Raw genomic sequence first — 27047 nt, forward strand, 5'->3', positions numbered from 1 at the left:
TACAGGACTACAGTATCAAAACGGATGGCGTCTATCACTACATCCATATCCTTGTGGTTGTCATGCGATATTACGACGCTGTGAATTTTGTTTCAGTTTACGCCTATGATATTTAAAGCAGAGTTTTTACTTAATGAAATCCGCGCAGGTGTTTTACAGCTACTTACAGTACCTATGCGGTACCATATTCATTACCCACGCGAGTATGAATGGTGCTTGTACAACGGTGTCACGCACACGAATTCGAGTCACATTGGTTTCAACTAGTTCCGTTAGACTGCACGATTAGCTTAACCCTTTGACCGCCGTTGTCCGGTATAGAAGACAACGATAGAACGATACGCTGGCGCCGTCGTCTTGTATACAAGACACAAATTCAACCACTGAGTTAATGTGAAAATAATAACAATTGCAATTTCATTTACACTCGTGTTCATATTTAAGGTCTTTGTTTTTTCATTTATTTGCTTTTTAAGCCGCTATATAAATCCCTTCTTTTATAATAAGGCATTTAAAAAAATTGCTCCAATTTTCAACATTTTTCATGTTCCTCGTCGCCGTTGTCTTGTATAAAAGACAGCTAGGGATGGGAATGATAACTCGATATGGGAATTTTTAACGTAAATATAAAGTCAGAAATATGTTTTTATCTAAGTATTTGAACACTTGTTAATGGCCAATTTTTTTCAACGAATAGTAGGTAACTACTTACTAGAATACGTAGAACGAGAGTCAGATAGGCATAACTATATTTAAAGTTCAGGTAGCTTCTTTAGCTCTATAAAGTAGAGTCAGACAAGTAAATTTGCCATTGTAGATTGTGGACTATTTAATTGCAGAAGAGATAAATAAAAAAAATAATTGATGTTATTTTATAGCTTAGTGGGAAGGGATACACCGCAGCGACCGCTTCGCACAAGTGTGGTACAGGGACATACCTGTTTATCAGACTTTACTTTTATTGTTATAACATTGAAGTTAATGTGTAATTTTTTTGTAACAAGTCGTTGAACGTTTTTTTGATAAGAGTTTACCTATAGATTAATGTAAACCAAACTGAAATTATAATGATAGATTCTAATTCCGGAATAATATCTTCACTCATTAAAAATTCAACCCACGTGTAATTTTCACTAAAACAGTTCCGGTATATTGACTTTATCGACACATGATGCGCAGCTTTAACGTTACGCCAATAAAGTTTACGTACCGACAAGCGCTTACGCCGTTGACCTAGAGACTATTACTACTTGATCCGCGCGGAAACAGTCCTTGTCGGTCTGCATTGCGGGCAGTCCGTTGTCTTGTATAAAAGACTTCTCGTACAGCCTAGTGCGGCGATATCACGTCTTGAATCGACATTGTTTAGTGGTTGTTTTTTATGTTAAATCCCTATATTTTAAACATTTTCGGGTGTACAACATATGTTTAATTTTGGCAATTTGGAATGAAATTAAAACAGGATAAGAACAACGCTAAATTAAAAAGATTTTTACCATAATATTGTAAATATCGATATCACTATTTGCAATCCCTAAACTTTTTATTAGTTGTTTACTTAAAATTTGCTCTGGCGTGTGAGTGAGCGTCTTTGCGGACTAGGTCCGGCGGCCAAAAGGTTAAATTCGTGAGTGACACCGCTAAACTAGCACCATTCTTAGTACCCGTAAGGCCCGTCCTTAGATATAGGTACCCACTGGCTTCGCACGAGTTACATAAAACCGTTACAAATTACACACGTAAACCTTCTTTGAGAATCACTCTATTGATAGGTGACCGCATGAAAATCCGTTCAGTAGTTTTCGAGTTTAGGTATCGCGAACGAGACACACACGGCGGGGGACTTTCTTTTATAATGTGTAATGATGTCAACCCACGCGGTAATGAGCTATTTTAATATCTACCCCAGGTTCGTACATCAGGCTTTATTTATTGAGACAAGTTACGATGCGGAAGAAAGGTAGTTGCAGGCGGCTGTGCTTGTTTTTCAGCCTAATTTATTCACTAAATGTTATGTGCTACCGCTTAATTTTATTCGTAACATCAATGTGTAATTGGAGTTCTAAGTTTTTCTAGTATAGTCAAGGAATTTAAATTCCGACCCATTTCGTACTTTGTCACAGTGACAATCAATATGAAAGCCGCTAGAGACCTCATACGGTTGTCACTGTGACAAAGTACGAAATGGGTCGGAATTTAAATTCCTTGACTGTACCTATCTACACCTGAAGAAGCTGTCAGCATCATATGCAGAGCAGACAGCTATAAGAAAACAACAACTGTGTAATAAAAAATAGTTAGCACGGAAATTGTAGGTACACAGATTGCATAACAACTTTTAAGTAAATGTACTGAAAGTATGACTTTGCTTGTATCCAAGTTGTTATTCAATGAACTCCTAGTCCTGATTTAGCATGTTTGTTGTTTACATATATGTTTCAGAATCAGACGGTTGAGTAGTGCCTCTCAAAACTCGCACTGCGAGCAATATTCCACCCACTGCGCGCTCCATTATCTGTTTGAGTTTGAAAAACACGCCCCACTGCTCCTCGCTTTTCATCAATGTGTCTTGCCCCTTACGGCTCTAACAAAGAGCCTTGTCACATATAATAGAGCACTTTGACATTATTGCCGTCTACCTTCGTGTTGCCCCGGCTGGTCGACGTTTGCGTGATCAAAAAACGGTAAACGAGATATAACTATAGCGTGAACCGGTAAGCCTCGCTTTCTGTTTATGGTACTGTTTGGTGTTTGCCACAGGTTGACAATCTGGGCCAAGGTTTATGCCTAATATTTCAGATTTATATGAATTTTATGAACGGATAATTTCCATTTTCCAATAGTACCCGTTTCTAGACCAATGCCTGATTATATTTGATTGATTTTACGTCCACGTTCCTGATCACGGTATGCATGCTGGTTTAATTATCCCTTTAATGAACCTGAGTCCGCTTTGTATACATACCTACTTGTATAATTATGTTAAGCCAGAGTTTGAAAGATTACCATCGATGTAACCATATTCGTTTTAACACGCCAAAATTATAACTTGGACGTCGATTTTAACTTTCATAATAAAATAACAAACCGTTCTGGTTCCGGGGAATGATGAAAGGGGGGATAAAGAAGAGGCAGAAGAGCGCCATTTCATTGTTAGCCAGTACCTTAATAATTTGTTAAATGAAATTAATTCACGCCAAGAATTACCAAAGTAAGGCAGGAGGAAGATGACGCAGATAACAGATCATCTTCGTTTGATTCATTATTAAATGTTACTTTGCTTCGTTTTGTATACTAAAACGAATACGTAAGAAACATCATATATCTACTTGGTGTTATTTTTATGTGGTATTTTATGCCTATCAGATTAGGTTAACACACTGCAGTACTTACTTAGCCGTGATAGCGTCACAATATCTCTAAATATAAAATAGTATGATTAATGGATTATGTCAAATTGAAATATTTACGTATCTATTTTAGAAGGGCTATAAAATAGCTCTAGCTTGGTGTATGACAATAATCTAATTAAAGTTCAAACAATACCTTCAGCAATTGTTTTATTGTCTTACCTAAATAATGTCAACATGTATAATGTGATTAATGTGTATCATTAAGATGAAAAAGGGGAAGCGCTGGTGGCCTAGCGGTAAGAGCGTGCGACTTTCAATCCGCGGGTTCAAACCCAGGCTCGTACAAATGAGTTTTTCGGAACTTATGTACGAAATATCACTTGAAATTTACCAGTCACTTTTCCCTCTGGGTTGGAAGGTCATATGGCAGTCGCTTCCGTAAAAACTAGTGCCTACGTCAATTTTTTGGGATTAGTTGTCAAGTGGACTCCCAGCTCCCATGAGCCATGGCAAAATGCCGGCATAACGCGATGAAGAAGAAGAAGATGATAAAGGGGAAGAACGCTTCTCCGCACAAACGTACGTCTCCATTTAATTATTAAGAAATCGAAAAAATATTATACAAATCTTAATTAAGAAAAGGCCAAACGGCTTGTTCGCTTATAGTTAATCGAATCAGATAGATTAGGTGCACTGCTGAACTGAAAACCGATGGGCCAGCTCAACAACCCCTCATGACGATTAAGTACAGACCAATTGATCACATGTACGTGTATGTCCGATGTGATTACGGTTCAGCCTGATACGCATGCCTTCATAATGCACCTTGATTCAATTTGAGATAATAGTTATGCATGCACACAGACCCTGGGAACATAATTAGAGATTAATTACCACAATGAGACGAAGTGATTCGTCGATATGCCACAGTTAGATCAAAGGCTAAATTAGAATACCATGTGGTATGGCGTATCAATGGCCCTATGCCAAAGGGGCTGTGTAATACCTGACGTCAGTGCCGTATTGTATAAAGCACTTCAAACGCCAGGTACTGGAATAAACATTCCAAGTTACATAGGAGCATATCATACCGTGAGTGACAAGCGAATTTAGTCGGTTGGATTGGTATCTGTAAAGCTCTGAATATATTTCCAATTTTATAGCTAGTTCATCCGCCGTTTACGCTATGTAAGAATTGATGTTACCTCCAATTTTGTGGGACATGCAGTGTATAAATACATAGCAGGATTAACGGGTATGCGAACACATGTATGTTATATCACTTATATCTGTGTGACACTTTCAAATCAAACGTTAAGTTATTTTTCGTACAGTAGAATCTGCGAACAAATGTCCTGTTTGAAAACTGTTATTACTACCGTGTAACTTTATTTGGGTCAATGTAGAAAAATTAGAAAGTGCCAGAAATGTTATTATGAAACTATCATTTTAGTCAATGATCAATTGATCGTAGAGCATAAACTAACTCACAAATATTCATCAAAAACTACTTCAAAAAGCAAACAGTTGCCATTCTCGTAATTAAAAAGGAAAGAAGGGAATGTAAAAGAACCTATTCTCCAACCACATTGTTGTGTCAAGGTCTTCGTTATTCTTAATCGCATGCGAGATGTGAGCTGCACTCGTTATAAGTGTTGTTCCAGGTACGCCGCTTTCTACCAACAATACGTATCTACCTAACATGTCGGGGGAGAAAGGGACGGTGGCAACTGGTATTCCGCGAATATATGGAGCGCCTTAATTGGGGAGTTTTTCGAGTGTATAAAGAAGGCTTTGTCAATGTTTAAAATTAGACAAGCTGGCGCAATTATTTGCGCATTACGCTCTTGTTTGACTGCTGTAACATAGGATTTTACTTTTTAGAGCAATATGAGAATTCATATCTTTAAGAGTACTTACTTCTCGTTTTCTCTGTAGATAGGGTCGGCTGCATTAGGTACAAATAGCATCTGAGTTAACTTAATATTTGCCTTTTACGCGTTACTGAGTGCACAACAGCTTACGAGACCACGTAGGTACCTATTGTTTTGTATAAATACTGCAATCGAAACCAATTACATATAATTTTCAATTTGGTGTCGTCTAGAATTGATCTCATTTATTTTATTTATAATTTACAAAAAGTTGTACTTTAAAGTTGTACCAATTAAATATACAAACCGGGGTCACTCACGTTTATAAAATGGAAGATTCCTCGACAGGTTCCGCTCCAGGAGGAGCATTATCAAAAAGCGCACGCGTCTGTGGTCCCACGCAAGATAAGTTGACTTAATAGAATAGTGAAATTAATTCTCGGGAGTCTAAATGTACATTAAAATGTACATACTCGTTGCAATCTCATTTGAACCTCTCTTGAAACAAATAAAGCAGCATTTATTTTGTTTCATTGCGTTTTAAAACAAACGAACTTCGTTCCATTTTACTTATAAAACAAGGTTCAAATTAAGAATTGGAAAACTTTCTAAGGTGGGTCTTACAAGGTTATTTAAGTATGTATCAGTCACAATCAGTAGCAGTACACTTCTCTCCGCTTGTTTATATGTAATAATTTGTTGTAAAACTTCAGCTTTACTTGTAGATCGTTATTTTACCTTATCAATCAATTTTTTTTTATTTATTTAAAACAAAATGCTATGTTACAGCGCTACCCTAAGTCATTACATTTCTTATACCTAAGTTCAATACATAATCATACATAAAGCCTAATTAGATTAGATTAGTTTCTAAATCTAGTATCATTTTAGAACTACGGCACAATGTAAGTGACATCCGGCTTTGCTTTTCATGTAAAATATTACTTATCATGAGTACGAGTTAAATTTGTAGTGACTCATATCCATTTTGTCGTGATCGTGCGTTTGCGATATAATCGAACGAAAGGAAATGGTACTGGTCGTGAAACGTCTACAATATGTACGTATAGGTACCTTCGTGATTACAATTAACTGCCGGAATACGATTACGAGTAGACAGGCACCCATTTAAATTTAAAAAGAAATCTTTATTACTGTTTTCTCTATTACCCGTGGTATTTCATTGTTAGATTGTTGAAGGGGCTGCCGAACAAAAAATAGAAGTATTTGTTATAAATAAAAAGTTTATAAAAATATACAAAAGTACACTTGCATAGGTATGCGGCAGGCTTCCTTACATAAACAAAAAAAAAACCTGGCAAGACTTCATTGTCGGAAATTTTGTAGGGAAACAATGCAGGGAAAGCCTATAATTGAGATAATTATATTACCTTATCGTAGGCACTGCGCAAAGGACGGTTTATGCAAGCGATCTGGAGTCCATCTCTCGAACGGTATCAGGCTAATTGGTTTTATTAGTCCGTGAACTGTCAAACCACATTATGGGCTTCCCAATAATATTACTATTAGTCTGATACCGTTTGAGAAATGGCCCCCGGATTACGCGACATGTAGCTTTACACAACATAGCTGCGCATGGAGCTTTTACCTACCTATGTAGTTACTATATAGTGGAATGAAATCAAAATATAGGTATATCATTATAAGACATCTTAAACTTATCCAAAAATGTGGATCAAATCTAAAGCCCTGTCAGGCGTGGCTCACTCCGCGATTTTGTCGCTTTGCAACGGGTAGCTACTCACTTTTCATGACTTATTTCAATTTTATTTAGATACTTATAGATTTTTGGGAAAATGCGCATAATTGATAAGTTCCACGTCCGTCTTTGTAATCGGCAATTTACAATCGTCCTTATTGACAACCTACGTGGCCCTTTGCCTCAGGACGTCACATTTAACTACTCATACTTAACGCGCAACATCCGTGCGCTCCAAGAAATAAACATATGAATAAAGGGAATACAATGGTCTCTTGATTCGCGTTATAATGCCCCTTATCACACATACACTAAGTGATAGCAATCAAGGGCCCATTGTTCTGGACGTGTTAAGACTTAAGGCAAACTGCAGCTAAATAGCCGTAAAACGTGACACATTTAACAAGAACTTAAAGGGGAAAGATTTAATAAATGAGTACCCATTCGTTGGTACCCATATGTCATAGGTGAGTTTACATAGAGTTCCATTTAATTCAATGCGGCATTAGGTTAGTACCAAAGTAGTCGTCGCGGGGTCGGTTTAAGACGGTCAGAAAATAGGCGGTTTTTCTACGGTTCTTTAAGCATATTGTTAGTTAGACCAAGATAAGTCTGCAACGGTTTTGATAGCACACGCAGTGCAATTGTTATAATAAACGTCAAACTTCTATGAAATTATGACGTATAAATGACACTTGCACTGCGTGAACTGCGTCACAGAATAAATAATAGTACTAGGTACAGAAGACTCACTCTCTAACAAAACGCGTCTGTCACGATCAGCACAGATATGGCCGCTAGGTGGGGACAGCGCCACGCGCGGCTTATGGCAAACCCCAAAATTGGGGTCGAACGGATGGACTTTTAGCTACCTGTAGCAAAGCGACGAAATCGCGGAGTGAGCCACGCCTGACTGCGTGTGCTATCAATATGTTGCAGACTTGTTTTGGACTAACTCTATTTTTACGTTCGACATTTTTGGAAAATAAAGAAATGACGAGTTAACTAAATCTTTTAAGAAACCTTTTTTTTTTCAGAGTGATTATTTCCGAAAACATTTTGTTTTTCAAAAAATGGGTCTTGAAGACCCAAATTCGTAATTCGACGCACGCTATAGGGTTAAAGAGGAATATGGGAGAGGCCTATGCCTAGGGCAACCAGACAAAACCTCTGGTGAGAAAGGCTAGCAGTAAGCAGTAAGTATAGAGTTAAAGCGAAAAAAAAAATATTCCCACTTTTCGTGTAGGGAACCTGGGTTCCCTAAAAACGGGAATAGAATGTCAAAAATTGTTATCTTTAATTTTATTTTATCATAAGCTGCTATCATTTTGCACATAGCTGTAGAGGTGGCAACCCAGTATCAGCTTTGGCTGACACAGATAACACCACTTACATCATTCCACTAACCCAGGGTTAACCGGTTAAACCTGGAGATGCCATGTTTACCAGTACAATTTAATACTGGGTTAACGGTTTAACCACTTAACCCCAGGTTAGGGGATGGTCCAAATGGCCCTTAGGGTTGTTATTCATCATGATTTGTGACCGTTTGTCAGGATTGCAGGGAGACTTGGCAAGTGTCAGGGTTTTATAGAAACATCAACCAACCATAAGAAGCTAGCTAAGATTGGAGTTGAGCAGAGGAAAGAAAGTTATACTGTAGTATTTGTAAGCCAGAAAGAGAGCACAAATGGAACAACTGTCACTTGGACCAATTTTAGTTTAAAATATATAGCTAAAAGTAAAACCCTAGAACCCTATGGAGGGACCTGGTCTTCAACAGAAGGATATGATGTCACAATCCTCAGTATTGAGGGACCGACTGAAGAAGAAGAAAACCCTAAACACAGTCACTGCTGCGTTTTAACCAATCCACAATGGGGTTGGCTGTCATTATTTGTAACAATAAAAAGACATGATTACATGACACATTCTGATTAAAAGTTACCATACCTACTCACGAAGAAAAGAATACCAGGAAAAAAATAAGTGACTTTCGCATTCGGCAGACAAATTCTTTGGTGCTTATTTTTGTAAGTTCTTAAAATGTTAAGCTTTAGCCTTCTTTAGAGGAACTGGGTAGAGTGAGTGAGCTATCATTTTATAAAAGATTAAATTGATTTATTTCACATGAAAGACGTACAGTTGCCATTATACATATCGAAGCAGCCAAGGCGCTCCCAAATATCTGAACACACTTTCTAATGCCTTAACAATAGACGGGTATTCAGTTATTTAGGTATTAGGTAGATTGCGGGATTTGTGCATAAGCCCTTATTTGTGATCGCCTTGGCTGCTCCGATATAACTGATGGCAACTGTACAAAGGGACTTACAAGGATAAACGTGAATAACAATTGACTTTTATTTTTATTTATTCATTGCATGTGAGATGGGCATAAGTATTCAGACTCAAAAAAATATGCAAAACACATTAATGGCTGGATTATAATCTATCAAAATTTTGTTATTCCGTTTATATTTAGTGAATTATGGGTTTATTCGGAATCACTTAATATTCAGGAATGATTCAGAGTTATCTGAATAGACTTTGATTTATATTAGAAAAAAAAGCGAGTTTGACAAGAATTTGTAAGTCTATTCTATTCTATAATAAATCAGTTAAAATTATGATGGGATCATAACATCCGAGATAGATGAAATGGGTTTTGTTAATATGTAGCAAATTGCAAAATAACTAACTAAACCACGGCAGAGCAGCTGTTAAATTATCAAATAAATGTACGTACAGACATACAATACACCAAAGATCATATCTTATAATCCAACTGATAAATAAAAATGCAAACAAGTATATTTAATGAAATTCTCACAGCTATTTAAGCTGTAATAATTTAAATTATAACATTCTAAAAGCATCTATCAACAGTAAAAAATACCGTGCACATTGTATAAATAAAAGCGAAGTTACGAAAAGTCGATCACAATAACAACAATGTTTAGAATAACATTACAACAATGGCATCCCATAAGAAATGTTCTCATTCTTGTAAAGTTACACTTTATCCCAGAAAAATGTAATGTATTCACCACCAGATGAGCAATAGCGAGCCGAGCGAGCGGAACAAGGGCTCGCTTCATTTATTTATGTTACACCAAGTACTAAATCAAACAAAGGATGCATTATAAATTAAAACAAAGTAGCAACTATCTCTGGTGGCTTGTGGGCACCATACACATAATATACAAGTGAGGTAAATAAAAAGTCAAGTAACGCACCTTCGAGGGCCAGGTACATAGGTGGAACCCGGTGACATGAGGAGTACATTAACATAACTCTGTCCTTTCACAGTCCGAATCACTAGCCATAACTTAGTTATTTTAACACTAAAATATTCCCGGAAGCTATTACCGACCAGAAAACACCATTTTACTTAGACTTTTATTAATAAATCTTTAAAATAAAGATTCACGGAATGAAATAAAATATATAATACACCACCATCCAATTTCAATCGACCATAGCATAAAGCCTTGCGTGCGTTTCTGAAGACTGATGAGAGCTTTAGCTTTTGTCTATGGATGACTTAAGACGAAAAAAAGAAAGCAAGCGCGCAAGTCCGTACAAAGTCAGCATCATAATTGTTGTCTATTCCCGGAAATAGCTTTGCTCATTCTTTGCTCTCTCCTTGCGTATCTTCTTAGTAGTTTTTGCTCCTTGCTAATACACTGGAAAATAAATTTCTTAATTCATATAAATTATGAAATCTTATGATTATAAATTGTATTTTAGCACATAGGAACTAATTTTTTGTCATATTGAAGAAAATTGATCCATCCTATCACTGTACAAATTTAACCAATGGCTTAAAACGTATCGAGAGAAAAATAGCATAGTATACTATTTTTTACGGGTATTATTACTCCACAAATATATTAGGAGCTTGCAATATGTCGTCTTTATTTATTTCGATTTTGAGCTTCTGCTCGTGTGAATTTGTTAGTATGGTGGCAACCCTAAGCTAAATAGCCATCCTTATTTTGTTGTCTTTCAAAAACCCTACTAAATTTTAGTTCATTCGGTGATTTTTATTAGTGGTTTTAATAATGGCCAATATATCCGCCAAACGAATTAAAAGGGAATTCAAAGAAATCATGAAAAGCGAAGAGGTGAGAGATTTAGTTTGAAAACGTCATTAATTGTTAGCAATAATAACCTCATGGAAGCAATTACTTGCAGTTTTGTTGTGTCGTATTTTAGTGAGAATACTGAGCTATTGGAGGTCAAAGTGCTTCGTAATGTGCTGCGAATGTCTCTCTATTTATTTCCTAACCTATTTCGTATCTTTGTGTGGCTTTTGCTAAATAAGCTTGAAAAACAATTTACGAATTTTTAGATCCTCCCACTACAGTATTATCTTAAATCTTTATATCTGTATAATCTCGTAAATAAATTATCCTGAGCATTTTTTGTAGCGAAACAGCATGTAGGCACTCTTAAATGTAAGTGAAAAATTTCATTTATGGGCTTGTATGTCTAAAATAGAGAATCATTAAGACTAAACAGCTGTTGTAATAAAGGTCCTATTAAATAATAAATTAAAAAAAAAACAGCTGTTGTTGAGTAACTCTATAAATGGCTGTAATAATTCATTGCTAATGTTGGATAACAAAGATTAACTGGTTTATAAAATATTTTGAGCAATGCTATTCACTAAAAAAATGCAGCTCAGCACCTATTTATCAAAACCAAAATGTAAGTATAGTTTGTGTTTTTTAGCATTAGAAAGAACTTCATAGAAGGTAAGCGATCTTGACATGTCTTTTAATTGAAAAACGCTATTTTAAAAATCAGTAACTATTACTTATGAAATCAAAAGAATATAAATGATCCTATTAGATTCATAATTGTTACATATTAGCCATAACTTATTTTTAAAAAGACATAATGATTGGTTACCTTATTTCTAATGCTAAAAAAAAACAAACTATGTTCAATATGTTTCAAATGTTTCATTATATTAGTAGCCCCTAATGCATTTAGCATTTTTTTTTGCATTATGGCTGTTAGCCAATGTGAAGTTGCGACGGTATTAAAAGTTAGGGAAACAAGGAATTAGGAAATACGGACAGTGGGGAGACACTCCTGACTTCAGTCGAACACGGCACCAATTATTAGGGTTGGCATCACTTGACTTCCTTGTGCGTGCACGACCACAGATAAGAAAACCAACCCTAAATAGCCGAAAGGGATAGTGCTATATATTAGAAAGGGAAAGCATGACTCGACCCTGAACCGCTGTCAAACTTCGGGTTTGTAGGAAGTGTCCTTTCTGTACAGTAGTACTATTATTTCTTCTGTGATACGGCGATTTGGAAAGGAAAGGATTGGATTTATTGTAATATATATACAGGGTGATTCATGAGACGTGAGCAGGACTAATCCTGCACACTCAGTAACTGATAATTGATCGATGACCGTCGTATTTAGGTGAAACAACCACACTTTTTCCTATTTTTTAACTTTTTGGTGAGGGCAAATTTAATTCTCTACAATCATGGTTACCCTACAAGACCTATTGAATTGACTTAAAACCTCTTTAACCGTAATGACAGCATTTTGATTACGAAGTAAATAAACTGTCAAACTTGAGTGAGATACGAGATTTCAAAAGTAACCAGACCGTGATGACAATGATGACATTCAATTTGACACAGAATATCGGTAGTTTCATATTCTAATTCTAGGGTGACCATGCATGTCGTAAATAAATGAATAACTTTTTTTTCAACTAGACTAGAAAATTTACGTTAACCTCACTGATACTGATACGAAATAGTTGCTTATAATTTACAAAATGCGCAGTGTTAGTCCTGCTCACGTCTCCTGAATCACCCTGTATAGTAGTATTATATATACTATATTTTTCTATCATTCTTTTCTAAAAATACTGATATGATTTTATAAATATTATATGAGTAGCTAAATAACAGACAAATTATAGATGTAGGAAATGGGATTCAAGGCTGGAAGTCAGGCCAATCATAAAGAGAGCATGCAAAGAAAATATGGTTCAGATCCCCATAGTCACCACAAGGACAATGAGGATCCGGCTTGTTATTTATTCTGTGTAAATGCTCCGGAACAAACATGCCCCAGGCGCATTCTACACAAAACAGAAGTTACAGTTTTCGAAAAAAACATTTTACTAAACCATTGATGGCTGAATATGCCTATAATGTTCACCTTTTGAGGTTTCCTTATCCCAAATCCCATTCCAATCCTCATTCAAATAAACTTTTGATAAATTTATTAATAACTATGGTATGGCACAATGTCTCCCATGTGAATAGCCTCATTTGCCAATTGGTCAGCTCTTTCATTCCCAGGAATGCCCACATGGCTTGGTACCCAAGCCAACATGACAGCACAACTCTTCTGTGAACATTTATATAAAAGATTTCTAATATTAAAAACAACTGGAGACTGTTTATGAGACTTAAATGCATTTAGCATTAGCCTATCAAGTCAGTGGCATTGTACACTCAGCAAGAAAATTAGCTAAGTAGTGAGATGTTCAAAACAACATCACCTTTTTATTGTTGTGAGACTGGGACCCTATTGTCAAGACTCCACTGTCCGTCTGTCTGTCTGTCACCAGGCTGTATCTCATGAACCGTGAGAACTAGACCTATGAAATTTTCAAAGATAATATATTTCTGTTGCCACTATAACAACAAATACTAAAAAGTTGGGAACCTTCGGTGGGCGAGTCCGACTCGCACATGTCTGTTTATTTAATTTAGTGTTTGGAGGAACTTTTGAATTTTATATGTTAAAATTGTTGTGCACATTGTATGATTTTAGTTTGTATAAGGCTACTATTTTGTTGGGCTTTCTCTTGCTATATCTGTTAATAAGCTAAAATAGTAAGTGCTTTAGAGAGTATGTCTATCACAGCCATTCTCAAAGTGTGTTCCGCGGAACCCTAGGGTTCCGCAAAGCCTCTGTTGGAGCTCCGCGAAAATACTTGTAATAATAAGAAAAAAAACAGCTCTTGTATAGGTATATCTGGTCGACAGTGACAAACGAAAATATTTAATTTGGGGCTCCGTCAAATATTTCGCTTTCCAAAAGGGTTTTGTCACCAAAAAAGTTTGAGAACCGCTGGTCTATCAGATTGAATAACATAGTATATCCCAAATTCTACAGCATACTATACTACAGGCTAGCAACGTGCTAGCCTGTATAACCTATTGACAATGGACCCTCTATAGAGATTATAAAGAGAGTGATAGAGATCTTTAGAAAGAGATACAATAAGGGTCGCTCATGCAAAATTAAGATGGAATTTAATAGATATTATTTAGATCTGTAACATAATGCAACATTTACATATTTCGGAATCAAATTTGTATCAACATTAAATGATTACACAATTAATTACGTAAGTAATCATTTGATAGAACATACAATTTAAAGAGGTTGCTTAAGGGTGGTATTCAACCTGTCTGACCTGCCCAATGCCTTTGTTCTATGTCATTGCGTCTCACTCTCTCATTAAGCAAAATGTGAGACGGAAATACACATTGGACTAAGATATTGGACAGATAGAATACCATCCTTATCTACTCAAAATAAAATGAAGGTATAGCATTTGAATAAAATTATGGGCATCTTTTCTGAAGTTGGTTAAAAAGAAAAGTCATTTAATCAACACAATGATGTTACAAATTAATATTTTTAGCCGCATTGTATTGATTCTGTTTTGGATGTCTCTTTGTTTACTCTCACTAGGTGGCAGTGTGCCAAAAAAGTGAAAGTTATCATGAGGGATGTGCATAATGTGGTCATTGCGAATTTATTCGGATATTCAATGTAGTCAACGTAGTTTCCAGGCGTGGTACGCCTGAAAACTTACGCTTTAAAACGGCTTCAGCAGGCTTACGTCTCGACTAGAGTTTTCGACAACGTTCTCCGTTTACTATGTAGAATATTCTCGGTCGACTTTCTCCATACAAAACAGAGAACGTTTTCGAGGCACAACTATAGTCTCGACCACGAAATGCACCCTCCGAGCATACACCTTGACGCTGACGCCGAAACAAACGGCCCGTAGCCTTCGTGTCATAATCAATTAGTCAGGGCCGTCTTAAACTATGCTGGGGCCCTTGGGCACATAAGACTTTTGCCCTTTGGCCTTTTGGAAAGTAAAAAAAGCAAATTAAACTCACATTTTTCTACTATAATCTTCTACTTATTAATCTTATTATGGATAATCATATATACTGTTACTGTCTGTCCTTTGGGGCCCACTGAGGATGGGGGCCCTGGGCACGGGCCCCGTGTGGCCTTATGGTATTTACCGTCGTACTGGTCATAGTATGTTCAAACAGGATTGGTATGATAAGGCATACTTACATCACGTTTTGACTCGGCGCGTTCGTGAAAGAACGAACGCTATACCAATCAATGTAAATGCCATACGCGAGAAAATGTACTTTTTTATACTATACCTCCCCAAGGCGCTCAAATGCGAACTCTACCGCAAAATGTAAACCACATATTGCTATAACATGGCGAAATCTTATTTCAGTAGGTATACATACAGAATTTACGCTGCCTAAGTGTGTGACAGTGAAAGGTCTCGAATGACGAATCAAGCTGTCGCTCCCTAACGCATGGCAAGTTCTCTTTCTCACTTGCTAGCCTGTATCCCATTAGGTCCTGCTCGAAGCAGCCGGTTGCCGTGCGCTCTAAATATTGAGTCATATCATATATATGTATAACACTAACGAAAACGAAGTTTAGCTGTTACACAATTTTTCTGCATTTCCAGGTGGCCGGAGGCGCGATCACACTGGAGCTGGTGAACAACAGCTGGACGGAGCTGCACGGCACCATCGCCGGGCCACTCGACACGCCGTACGAGGGCGGCACCTTCCATCTAGAAATCAAAGTGCCTGAGACTTACCCGTTCAATCCGCCCAAGGTACCGTTTCACATTTATTTACTGCTTATACTGGGGTTTAAAATAGCTATAGGATATGATGAGTCCCGCGCGACTTCATATGTCATGATAAGCTGTCTAGTAATATTTTATTACCATCTTATAGACTTGCCCATTCGATCTGCCAAAGGTACTTCTTCACAGTTTTTACTGACAGTCAGATTATTAGATTTGATTTTATTGAACAAAAGCTGAAACGAGCTGGCGGAGCTCTTGACGGGCTCTACGATCCCGGAAGTTATAACTTCTCAATCATGTTAACATTGTAATTCTCTCAATTCCAGATCCGTTTCATCACAAAAATCTGGCATCCTAACGTATCGTCCGTCACCGGCGCGATCTGCTTAGACATCCTGAAAGACCAGTGGGCCGCCGCGCTCACGCTCCGCACCGTCCTCCTGTCCATACAAGTGCTGTTGTCCGCCGCAGAGCCCAACGACCCGCAGGACGCGGTCGTCGCAAAACAATACCTAGAAAACCAACACCTCTTCAACGTCACCGCGAGACATTGGACAAACATCTACGCAGGCGGGCCGACCGCCATTCACGACTGCAACCAGAAAATACAAGTCCTCCTAGATATGGGTATAAACGAGGACCAGGCCAGGGTAGCGCTTTCCACCTACGATTGGAACCTCGAAAGAGCGACGGAGCAGATATTTAGTTAGTGAGCTCCTTTAAGCGGTGTAAGGTCAGATGGGGAATGAAAGAGTGTAGTGCACTCTATGGATAGATCTATCATGATGCTGTTTGCACAGCTGCTCATCTATGTAACTGCCGCAGTGTCCCACAGGTGAAACCAACACAAGGTACTCCACCGAGTCATTATTGCTTTGGTTTTCTGAAGATTTATAACGTCTCTGTCCGTACCTACTATAATAGACAAATTAACACTTCAATGAATAAAGTAGTGCAAAATACAATCCAGATTTAGGCACTGGTCCCACCGCGAGCTAGTAAGCTATGAGCTATCGGCTATAAACACGAACAAAAGATAAGCACTCCCGTGTAAATAAAAGAGACACGGCGATATTTATAGCTCACCGCTGGGCGAGTAACTATAATTATCGCCGTGTCTCTTTTATTTAAATGGGTGTGCTTATCTTTTGTTCGTGTTTATAGCCGATAGCTCATAGCTTACTAGCTCGCGGTGGGATCAGTGCCATATGAAGCGGTAACTAAAGTAAAAAATAAAATATAAATGTAAAGTAAAATATAGACTTTAGATTAACAAGCCAAAACATTTGACAGTCCGGAAGTCACGAAACGTATGTCAGAATTGTGGGTTAATACATATTTTGCACTACTTATCTACTGTTTTAGTATAACATTTTTGTTTGTGCGGTCAACCGCTCCATAGTTTCGGGCGTGTATTATCCAATATAGGTATAATTATATCAAGAATACTCCCAACGGGAGCAGGAAAGACAAAGTTATTTTACTATATCTCAAGTGCTATTAAGCTGTTTAAATATGGCCCAAATGAAATTACATATTTAGTGCTTACATAGTGTATAACGCGATATTATTAATAAAATAAATTAACATTGTCTTACATCCTTTTAAATCACTAAATAAAGGAAGACTATTTAGCTAAATTCGATCAGATCAAATATTTAAGGTAAAAATGAAAAGGAACAGTCGATCTCGGGTTATCTTTAGTTAAATGCTTTAATGTAGGTAGATAGTCTGATATTTTAATTGTATTGCACATTTCTCTATTCGGAGCTTTTCCCTAATTTCCTTTTTTGGGAATAAATAATATAAGAATATTATTAACACACTTGGTATGCCAATTTATTATATTCGTTATACTAAATTAGAAACTCAAAATGATCTGGAAAATTATTTATTTCTTTTTCAATATCATTATACAGGTGTTTAGTGTCGTAAAAGTATATATTATCTAGTCTTGATTTACTATTTTATTTATCAAATCAGTTAATTAAATCTAGGTAGAATAATTACGCCATTATCTTATTATATGAATTCGATGGTTGCTAAAACATTTAATGATTGAGCCTGCTTACAAAAGTTCATGAGGATCGGTTGAGAAATGTGACCTGTAGAGGAGAACACTCGGACATACAAAAGCATTTTTGCCCAAGATGAAAGGGGGAACCTTTGCTTCCCTCTGTCAGTAAAAAAATAAATAATTGAATCAACTTTATTCCACTTTCTTTAGCCGGACTATTGCGGGGCCAAAATCTGGGACGGTAAAAATTAAGTGAGAACGCTGTCAGCGAGTGTGAGTGAGATGTCCATCTTAACAATTTTCGTCTAGACCCGTTGATTTTGGCTACACAATAATTCAAGGCAAAGCATCTTATCGCTCTGGCAAGGATATTAGCGGCTGACTTCCCTTATATATGTCGGCGGCCGATCGTAAGATCAGGCATATCGTGAAATTCCTAGGCATATCGTGAACGTGAAAATCTTTGACTCGTTCCCTGAGTCGACGGAGCCCCGCTACGCGGGGCTACTATTTCTGGGCAGTTTGCCCTTCGGGCATCTGAAGCAACCTAATGAACCTATCTTACCTATATATTGGTTTAATGTGACTATCCTCAAAACAATACACAGGAACATTGCGATCTGCCTGATCATACGATCGGCCGCCGACATATACATATTATAAGTTTCTCTTTCCCTTTGTTTTTCATACCCCACCTGACCTTAACAAGAAATTCACAAGTAATTTTTTTGTAATGCTAAGCATTCGGTTAACGTTAATTATAATAATTTAGGTACAATAGTACTTTAGATGGTTGGGTTTACGGTGCTGTCCGGGTCGCGGGCGGGCTTCGTCTACATGTAGGGTTTGAGCGAGACAACAACATTGCAACTCTTTTATGTTTCGTTTTTATCAATACGTATTAGTTAGGTGTATAACACATTCAGTGCGTAGTAAGCACTTACGTTAATCCATGATCCACATGTGCATCATGCCGCAGTCAATGTGTTTGTGTATAGTTAGAGGAATAGGTTAACCCGGCCACTGCCAGCGTCGCGGACTGACACCTCGTACTTCTAAAGTCACGATTACACGATAAAAGGGATAAGATTTGGCGTCTGGACACGCCAAAGTCGCGTGGCGGTGATAAATGATAAGTAGACAACGGATGTGCAATGTTTCCAACGTGTTGGAAAGTTCTCGAAACTTTCACAGGAAACAAGGAAACTTTTTGGAAATTGAAAATTACGATTCCTACACGAAAATACGAGAAGTGTCTGAAGTTTTGGAAACTTTCCAACAGCACATCAGTAAAGTAGACAGTATATTTGTCTCCAATATGTTGTCTTGTATTGTCTATGTCCACATGTTAGACTGGTTACACGCGAGCCGAACAGATGCTTGTTATATATTTTTTGATACCACGCTGAAGCAGCTGCTATTGCGCTACGGTTTCATGTAATATGATATACTTAAATACTTATGTGAGAAGTTATAATATAAATTTTCTAATTAACCGTATATTTATTCCGTTTTTTTCGAAGGTAATTATTTACCAGAATTCCGCTATTCATTCAAATGTAAACCAACGGGTTTCCTATTCTGTGTGACTAGTCTATATGCGCCCCCTTAATCCAACGTTATTTTTGTATTTGATTAGGTATAGTCAACTGTAAAAATATGGGTGACAAATCATCTCAAAAATATGTCCCATACCATAACTCTTATGTCAGAGAACTAAGAACTATGGGACATATTTTTGAGTAAGTTGTCTACTCATATTTTTACGGTTGACTGTACTTTAATGAATTAAAATAATCAGAATTTATTTCAGCAAATCCAATCTTTGCTTTGAAACAATTGTCGGTGGATTCGCGTGCAACCAGCATGTACGTTTGTGTATTAGAACTCATACGAATGTATAAATTGTTTTACTATAAAATTATAGTTGAATTCGATTTGAGTTTAATTATAAGCGAACATATTAGTAAAAAAAACAATAAATTCATTTATCCAAAATAAAATAATTAAATCATTGAAGTACACATTTTCTTTTCAATTACATTAGCTTTATTCCGGTTTTAGCACAAAACGAAGGTGCATTAGACCCAATAATAAACATATTTTTTTCCTTTATATGTTCGTCAAGAAATATTCCTATTTTTCGTGACAGGTGTTGTGTGTTGTCTTCTCGTCTCGCGGGACTGGTTGCTGGCAGACTCGATGATGCCGATGTGCTTCATGAAGAAATCTTGGCGCCGAAGTTTTCCAATAATTAATGAAACCGGACAAACGTCCTTTATTTGATTAGGGCGTCACACACAGCGAAGATACTATAATATTTTATATTAAGGTCAATACGGGTAAATGTGTCTGAGCCCTCGGCGTCACATTGGCCCTGTTTAAGGGCTATTCATAAATTACGCCATTTCAAATGGGGGGGGGGGGGTCTGGACATCGGATGATGGTAGTATGACATAGGAGGAAACGGGGTCATTCGAAGCATGATTTTAGGGGTCAAAAATAGATGACGTAATTCATGAACAGCCCCATAAACCAATGTGTAAGGGCGCATTATGATTAATGTTTATTACGAGTTCATACATTTACCGCTAAACGCAAGCCCCAACGTGATGTCCAGCCACTTTTGTCCCTACTCCCTGTGCCACACACCCGGCCATAAGTACTGTAAAACGTACGATACACATGCGAATAGCATTTTTCGCATTTGTATCATAAGTAACTAAATATCTGGGAGACTGAGCTTTGCTCGGAAAACATATGTAAACACAAAAATGCGCGTTATCTCAGAGATAAGACCTGGCTAGATCGATTTATCGCCCCGAAAACCCGCATATAGCTAACATCGAAAACGTTAAAGCCGTTTCTATATAAATAAACTAGCTGTTGCCCGCGACTTCGTCCGCGTGGACTCTTATCTTGAACATTTCACATCTTGAGTACCTACCTATAATTTTCATCGATGCAAACTTTATAATACAAACTTTTAATATAATGCTAATGCCCTTTTACTAAGTTTGAAGTTCCTAGCTTGAAAAATTGTTTGATATTCATACAAACTTTTAACCCCTATTTCACCACCTTAGGGGATGAATTTTCAAAAACGTTGAAATCAGTTTTCTTGTATTTTAATTTAATACCTTTTTGCAAAGTTTCAAGTTCCTAGATTAAAATAAAATTTACACCCCAAGACGAACCTTCATCCCCTTTTTAACCCCCGTAGGGGTTGAATTTCCAAAAGCGTAGCAATCACTTTTTTTTGTACTCAGCTATTACGCCTTTCTAAGAAGTTTCAAAGCATTCGTAATGGATTCAAGCTTTCAACCCCTTTTTAACCCTGTTAGGGGATGAATTTTACAAAACGCTGAAATCACTTTTCTTGTCTTTTAATAATATCCCCAAATACAAAGATTCAAGTCCCGCGTTCGAAATTGTTTTTTGATATCCATACAAACTTTCAACCTCTTTTTCACCACCTTAGGGGATGAATTTTCAAAAACGCTGAAATTAGCTTTCTTGTATTTTAATAATATACCTTTTTACGAAGTTTCAAATTCGTAGCTTAAAATAAAACTTGAACCCCATACAAACTTTCATCCCCATTTTAACCCCCTTAGGGGTTGAATTTCTCAAAATCGCTTCTTATCTCTCGTACACTTTATAAATGTAATCTGGTGTGCAAATTTCAACTTTCTATCTTTTGTAGTTTCGGCTCTGCGTTGATGAATCAGTCAGTCAGTCAGGACACTTGCATTTATATATATAGATAGATATACATATAAATAAATAAACTAGAATTGCTCGTTTAAAGGTATTAGCAGGCGTGGCTCGCTCCGCGATTTCGTTGCTTTGCTACAGATAAGTAGCTAAAAGTACATCCGTTCCACACCAATTTTGGTGGCTAGCCATAAGCCGCTCGTGGCGCTGTCGCCACCTAGCGGCCATATCTCTCCTGATCGTAACAGACGCATTTTGTTAGAGAGTCTTCTGTACCTAGTACTATTATTTATTCTGTGGTATTAGATAGGTACTCGTAGATAGATATAGGTATTAGTATCTTCGCCATGAGTGAAGCCTTTAGTTATATACCTATCGTAAATCGCTGAAATGCGGTATTGATGTTTCTTTCATTGATGCTATCGTAGTGGTACTTTTCAATGTATTTAATCCTGTAGAAAAATAAATTACATTTTATAACAAAATAATTAGCCCGGAAAATTTAGTACTAGAAGTACATATTATAACAAATTATATTATTAAAAAAAATATTTTAATTTGTTTTTATCAAGTAGAAACACTAGGTACTAAATACATTATAAACCGAAATAAGTGTCATATACTAAGAAAAAGTGACCAAGGCCTGCAGACCCTGCAGTGCCCCAGGCTGGAAAGAACCAGCGTCCTGTGCTATCGCGGCAGGTGCCTGTGCCATTCGGCCACCGGGTCACAGCGGCATAGTTAATGAAGGCTTATGGTGCTCCCTGGCCATCTCTAAGGTAGAACAGTATGACATTTAGCTTGCTAGATTATCCTTATTACTAGATCCAGGCGTCTAGCAGCTTCATTGGTGGAGGTCAGAAAATGGAGGCCAAGAAGAGTTGAGGGTCTGATGTATTGTAATAGCTGTTATAGGTAATTATGAATTTAAATTCTAATTTAACAGTGTCAGGCGTTTCCGTTGAGGGTAAACAAAGGCCATTTTCAATAACTGCTATTGGTTACTAATTTCACGTTTTCATTATAGAAAAAACCGGCCTAGTGCGAGTCGGAGTCGTGTTCCAAGGGTTCTGTAATTACCCAAAAAATTTTACCGTGTATTTTTTACGTGTGAATCGCGAGCGAATTGCCTTTATAAAACCCGTACCGTTAAATTAGTCCGTATTTCTAATAGGTTTTCCTGTCCTCTATATATAGGTAAAGAACTATTTTGTATATTTTTTTCATAATTTTAGACCCAGTAGTTTCGGAGATAAAGAGGGGGGGGGAGGGGGGTCATTTTTTGGCTATGTTCTTAAATAACTTCTAATCTGTTTATTTTCAAACTACAAAAAAATATATTTGAGATTCTCAAACCGAGGTCTTTCATTTGATAGGTATGTAACACGATATACCTAGTTTAAAAAAACATTTATTTTTTAATTTACCCCCAAAAGTGGCCTCCATGGTTAAAAGTAATTTGTTTACATAAGATGTTCGTCTTTGGGTCACGAATTTGCATATATTTAAGTATCAAATTTCAACTTGGTCCAGTATCTTTGGAGAAAATGGGCTGTGACAGACGGACAGACAGTGGCGTAGCTAGGGGGGGGCAGCGGGGGCGGTCCGCCCCGGGTGTCACCCATTTAGGGTTGACACCCGACTGTGAACATCAGTAGTGCCATCCTATAAAAATTCGTAAAATGAAAGCGATGGAGTAAATCCTGAGCTATTTAACAAAAATTACAACTACTCTTTTTAAATATATTTTACAATTTTGATTGAATTTTGGGGTGACACCCACAATTTCCGCACCGGGTGCCACCCATGCTAGCTACGTCACTGCGGACAGACAGACGCACGAGTGATCCTATAAATAAGTGTTCCATTTTTTTCCTTTTGAGGTACGGAACCTTAAAAAATCGGCCATGTGCGAGTCGGACTCGCGCACGAAGGGTTCCGTAAATTAGGTACGCAAAAAATGAAAAAAAAAAACATGTTTGCTGTATGGGAGCCCCACATAAATATTGTTTTATTCTGTTTTTAGTATTTGTTGTTTTAGCAGCAAAAGAAATACATCTTCTGTGAAAATTTCAGATGATGACAGACGGACGGACAGTGGAGTCTTAGTAATAGGGTCCCGTTTTTACCCTTTGGGTCCGGAACCCTCAAAATGACTGATTTATACTCAATTCCATTCTATAAGCATTCAAAGCGCTTAATATATAGTATAGCTAAAATGTGTGATACGAAGTATATTAATATTATCACACTTGTTACCTTGCTTACTCCTCGGATTTCTACCAGCCGAGGCAAGGCTTATCGAGTCAATTGTCCGTGATATATTATCTTCATCCAGTTTCAATCGCTTCTCGAAAGCGGCAGCTTTTTTAAGCAGAGTTTCTTCCAGATGAGTTAATTCTGTAAGATAAGCGGCATGATTAACGAAAGACAAATAAAATACAAAAAATACATAATTTCTTTATTAACCAAATAGAACAAGCAAGATTAAGAAAAGTAAGTAAGAACAAGTATGGTAATTATACATTTATACCTAATAAACACGTTACCTACACTAAATTTGTATAAGTATAATGCCCTAGCCAGTAGCCAGGACTCTATCAATGTGTCGCACCTTGGTACGGAAAAGCGTACACACGGCGACGTCACTGAACAGTTCTAGACACATTGTGTGCACTCTGTGATTTAGTTACCACTTTGATGATTCTGCGACTGGAATGGTTATATGGGTACCTACTAGCGTCCTACTTACGAGTAACAGCAACAGATTAGACTGGCTAATGTTAATTAGACTTTATCTCGTTGCAATAAGGTTTGCGAATGGTAACTGTATCCTCGGTAGTAACAGATACCTTCTAGTGCATAATTCTTTTCCATCGTAATTTCTTGAAAACGTTCGTATTTGTCGTGCTACTTCAGTCAACCTAAGTAGCTACTTTTTGTACCGAGACTGAATGAAATAGCAAGACACGTCCGTACGCTTCCGTGAAAATACGATGAAAAATAATTATGTACTAGCTACATCTGTACGGCGTCAACCCAAGATCTTACTGGCGACGCGCTGGTCCATAGAGATCCACGCCCCTTTGAATACGTTGGCAGCGGTGGGCCGCGCCTTCGCGTCGGGCTCCATCAACTGCGTCACCTGGTCCTTGCATTCTGGAGACAACTCGTTCACCACGCATGAGCGAAACCGCCACTGCTTCTTAACCTTTAAACATTTCATAATAGTCAAAAGACAAATGCACAACATGAAACATGAGGATCTTCATGAGCATTTTATCGACGTGCTCACACTACTGTTACACGAGAGCTCCCAATATTCAAAGACTTGTAGTATTTGTAAACTGGAAACATTGTATATATAATTTTTGAATGCTTTGCTGCCAATTTTTGCTACTTACAAATTCATGTCAGATACTAATGTAAAATCAGCTACTTTACGCGTACCTATCTCTAAACTATGACGAGATCAATTTAGGTGTGCTTATACCTGTTTCTCATACAACTCATGAACAGTGTTCTCCTTAAAAGGCAGGGCCTGATTCAGCATGGTGTAGATAATAATACCCACAGACCACATATCAGACATTTTAGGATGGTACGGAATGCCTTTAAGTATCTCTGGAGCCGCGTACGAAAGCGTGCCACAGTACGTCTCCGACATGATCTCAATGCCTCTCTTAACCACGGTACGCGCGAAACCAAAGTCTGTTAACTTCACGTTGAAATTCCCAGTAATCAGGATATTCTCGCATTTCAAGTCTCTATGCGCGATGTTTAGAGTATGGATGTAGTTGATAGCGGATACGATCTGTCTCGTCCACAATCTGCTCTGTTTCTCTGGCACACGACCATTTTTTGACACGAAGTCGTATAGATCACCGTTGTCGCCTAGTCGCATGAATATGAAGAACTTTGTTTGTCGCTGGAAGATGCCATTGACTGGTATGATGTGGGGGTGGTTGACACGGATGAGGATGTCTAGCTCGCGCGGGAGAAATTTGGTCTTGTAATCTCGAGCCGCCGTTGAAGTGTCGATAACTTTACAGGCCAGTGCTACTGGAGTTTTGCTGCCTCGTGCAATGTGAACCGCCTTGAAAACCTACGGGAGTTTTTAGACATCATGACTTGTTACAATGTCACATACTTATTATTTTTACGTTGCACTGTTTGGAAATCATCGGAACGTCCGGAAAAATGTGTACCTACTTTTATTTCTGGTACGAATCTAGAATGCTCTCTTTAATGGCGTTGGTGGCTTTATTATATAAGGCTTCTAAACCATTCACGCAAAGTAGATATTCATCTCTCAGGGAGGCTCATTAGTCTCATAAAGGAAGGGCATACCTACGTCTACACCCACACGATTTCTAGGTATTTCGGTCAAATGTCGTCAAAGTAAACAGTGTAAGCACTCCAGATTCGCGCCGCTGCTGGTAGTTGCCTGAAGGCCGTACCTACTTTAGAGTAGCATCCGTCTCCTATCACTTTCTCCAGTTGAAACCCTTTGTCTTCTAGAAGTTTTATGTCCGACGGCGTCGTGATATCCATTTATATATTATGTCTACCAGCAATGAACGTGTTCGATACATGATGCTACTTGAATGTGTTGTTTTTTTCACACTAGTTTGTATTAGTTTACATTTTATATCTATTTTCTGTAGATATGAATCGTTCCACCCATTAACGCAAATAATTAAGTTTGTGTGTTAGGTACTCGGTCTATTGCCATGATTCTCATTGTGAGGTTATTGTAATTTGTTGTCTCTAATCATGGTGTCAGATGACGTCATCAAGACGTCGTTAAGACAGATCACAGATTAAATCTACTTTAGAAGCATAGTAAACGAAAGAGGTTCCAGCTCTTTGTCCTCTTTATGGGGAATATTACACAAAACTCTGCGTAGAGGGCGTCCCTAGCTCAATCACATGGCCATGGTGAAACACGACAATGGAAAGTTCGGTTTCTGCCTCTCTATCACTCTTACCTTTTCGGTCTATAAAGAGGCAGATAAAGAAATTTCGATTTTCGCCACCTGTACCTAAACAAACCGCCTTAATGCACCAATGTCATAGTGAAAACTTGACAAAAACTGTATAAGTTATTACTCTATGGTTTACTAAACGAATTAGTGCTGCACTCTTACAGCAGAACATTGCAGTAATAATACTCCCTATTCTTTACTTTTAAGGGCAAGTCATCGTAATTTAACCGGTTATATAGCAATATTAAAAAAAAAAACCTTACTATATACAGGGCGTCCCACGGCTATGCCACATGGAGGGAAAGTACCCTAAATATTGTAGATGGAACATTTTACTGAAAGAAGACATTATTTTAATTTAAAAAACAATTTAAACTGCATTCATAGATTTTTAAATAATTACATGGTTGAACCGGGAATCGAACCCGCCGCACGAGAAAAAAAATCAC

General features: G+C 37.5%; 3 protein-coding genes across 3 annotated transcripts in view; 1 reads left to right on the top strand and 2 right to left on the bottom strand.

Annotated features, from left to right (window-relative positions):
• The window catches only part of LOC134678329 (discoidin domain-containing receptor 2-like), an 84587-nt gene extending 74006 nt beyond the window's left edge, over nucleotides 1–10581 (bottom strand). The window contains exon 1 of the mRNA XM_063536861.1: nucleotides 10187–10581. The gene's annotated coding sequence lies outside the window, so the exon portion shown is untranslated. The remainder of the gene's footprint in view (nucleotides 1–10186) is intronic.
• Nucleotides 10582–10912: 331 nt separating this feature from the next.
• Nucleotides 10913–19917, top strand: LOC134679221 (ubiquitin-conjugating enzyme E2-22 kDa). Its single transcript, XM_063538108.1, has 3 exons — nucleotides 10913–11077; nucleotides 15748–15900; nucleotides 16203–19917. The coding sequence occupies exons 1-3, from the start codon at nucleotides 11015–11017 to the stop codon at nucleotides 16584–16586; spliced, it is 600 nt and encodes a 199-aa protein (XP_063394178.1). The 5' UTR covers nucleotides 10913–11014; the 3' UTR covers nucleotides 16587–19917.
• A 509-nt stretch (nucleotides 19918–20426) lies between these two features.
• LOC134678219 (testis-specific serine/threonine-protein kinase 3-like) lies at nucleotides 20427–26366 on the bottom strand. Its single transcript, XM_063536689.1, has 5 exons — nucleotides 26075–26366; nucleotides 25104–25715; nucleotides 24662–24821; nucleotides 23870–24010; nucleotides 20427–22062 (listed from the first exon to the last, which is right to left on the bottom strand). The coding sequence occupies exons 1-5, from the start codon at nucleotides 26162–26164 to the stop codon at nucleotides 21983–21985; spliced, it is 1083 nt and encodes a 360-aa protein (XP_063392759.1). The 5' UTR covers nucleotides 26165–26366; the 3' UTR covers nucleotides 20427–21982.
• Between the last annotated feature and the right edge of the window lie 681 nt (nucleotides 26367–27047).

Source organism: Cydia fagiglandana, chromosome Z, assembly GCF_963556715.1.
Source record: "Cydia fagiglandana chromosome Z, ilCydFagi1.1, whole genome shotgun sequence".
NCBI lineage: Eukaryota > Metazoa > Arthropoda > Insecta > Lepidoptera > Tortricidae > Cydia > Cydia fagiglandana.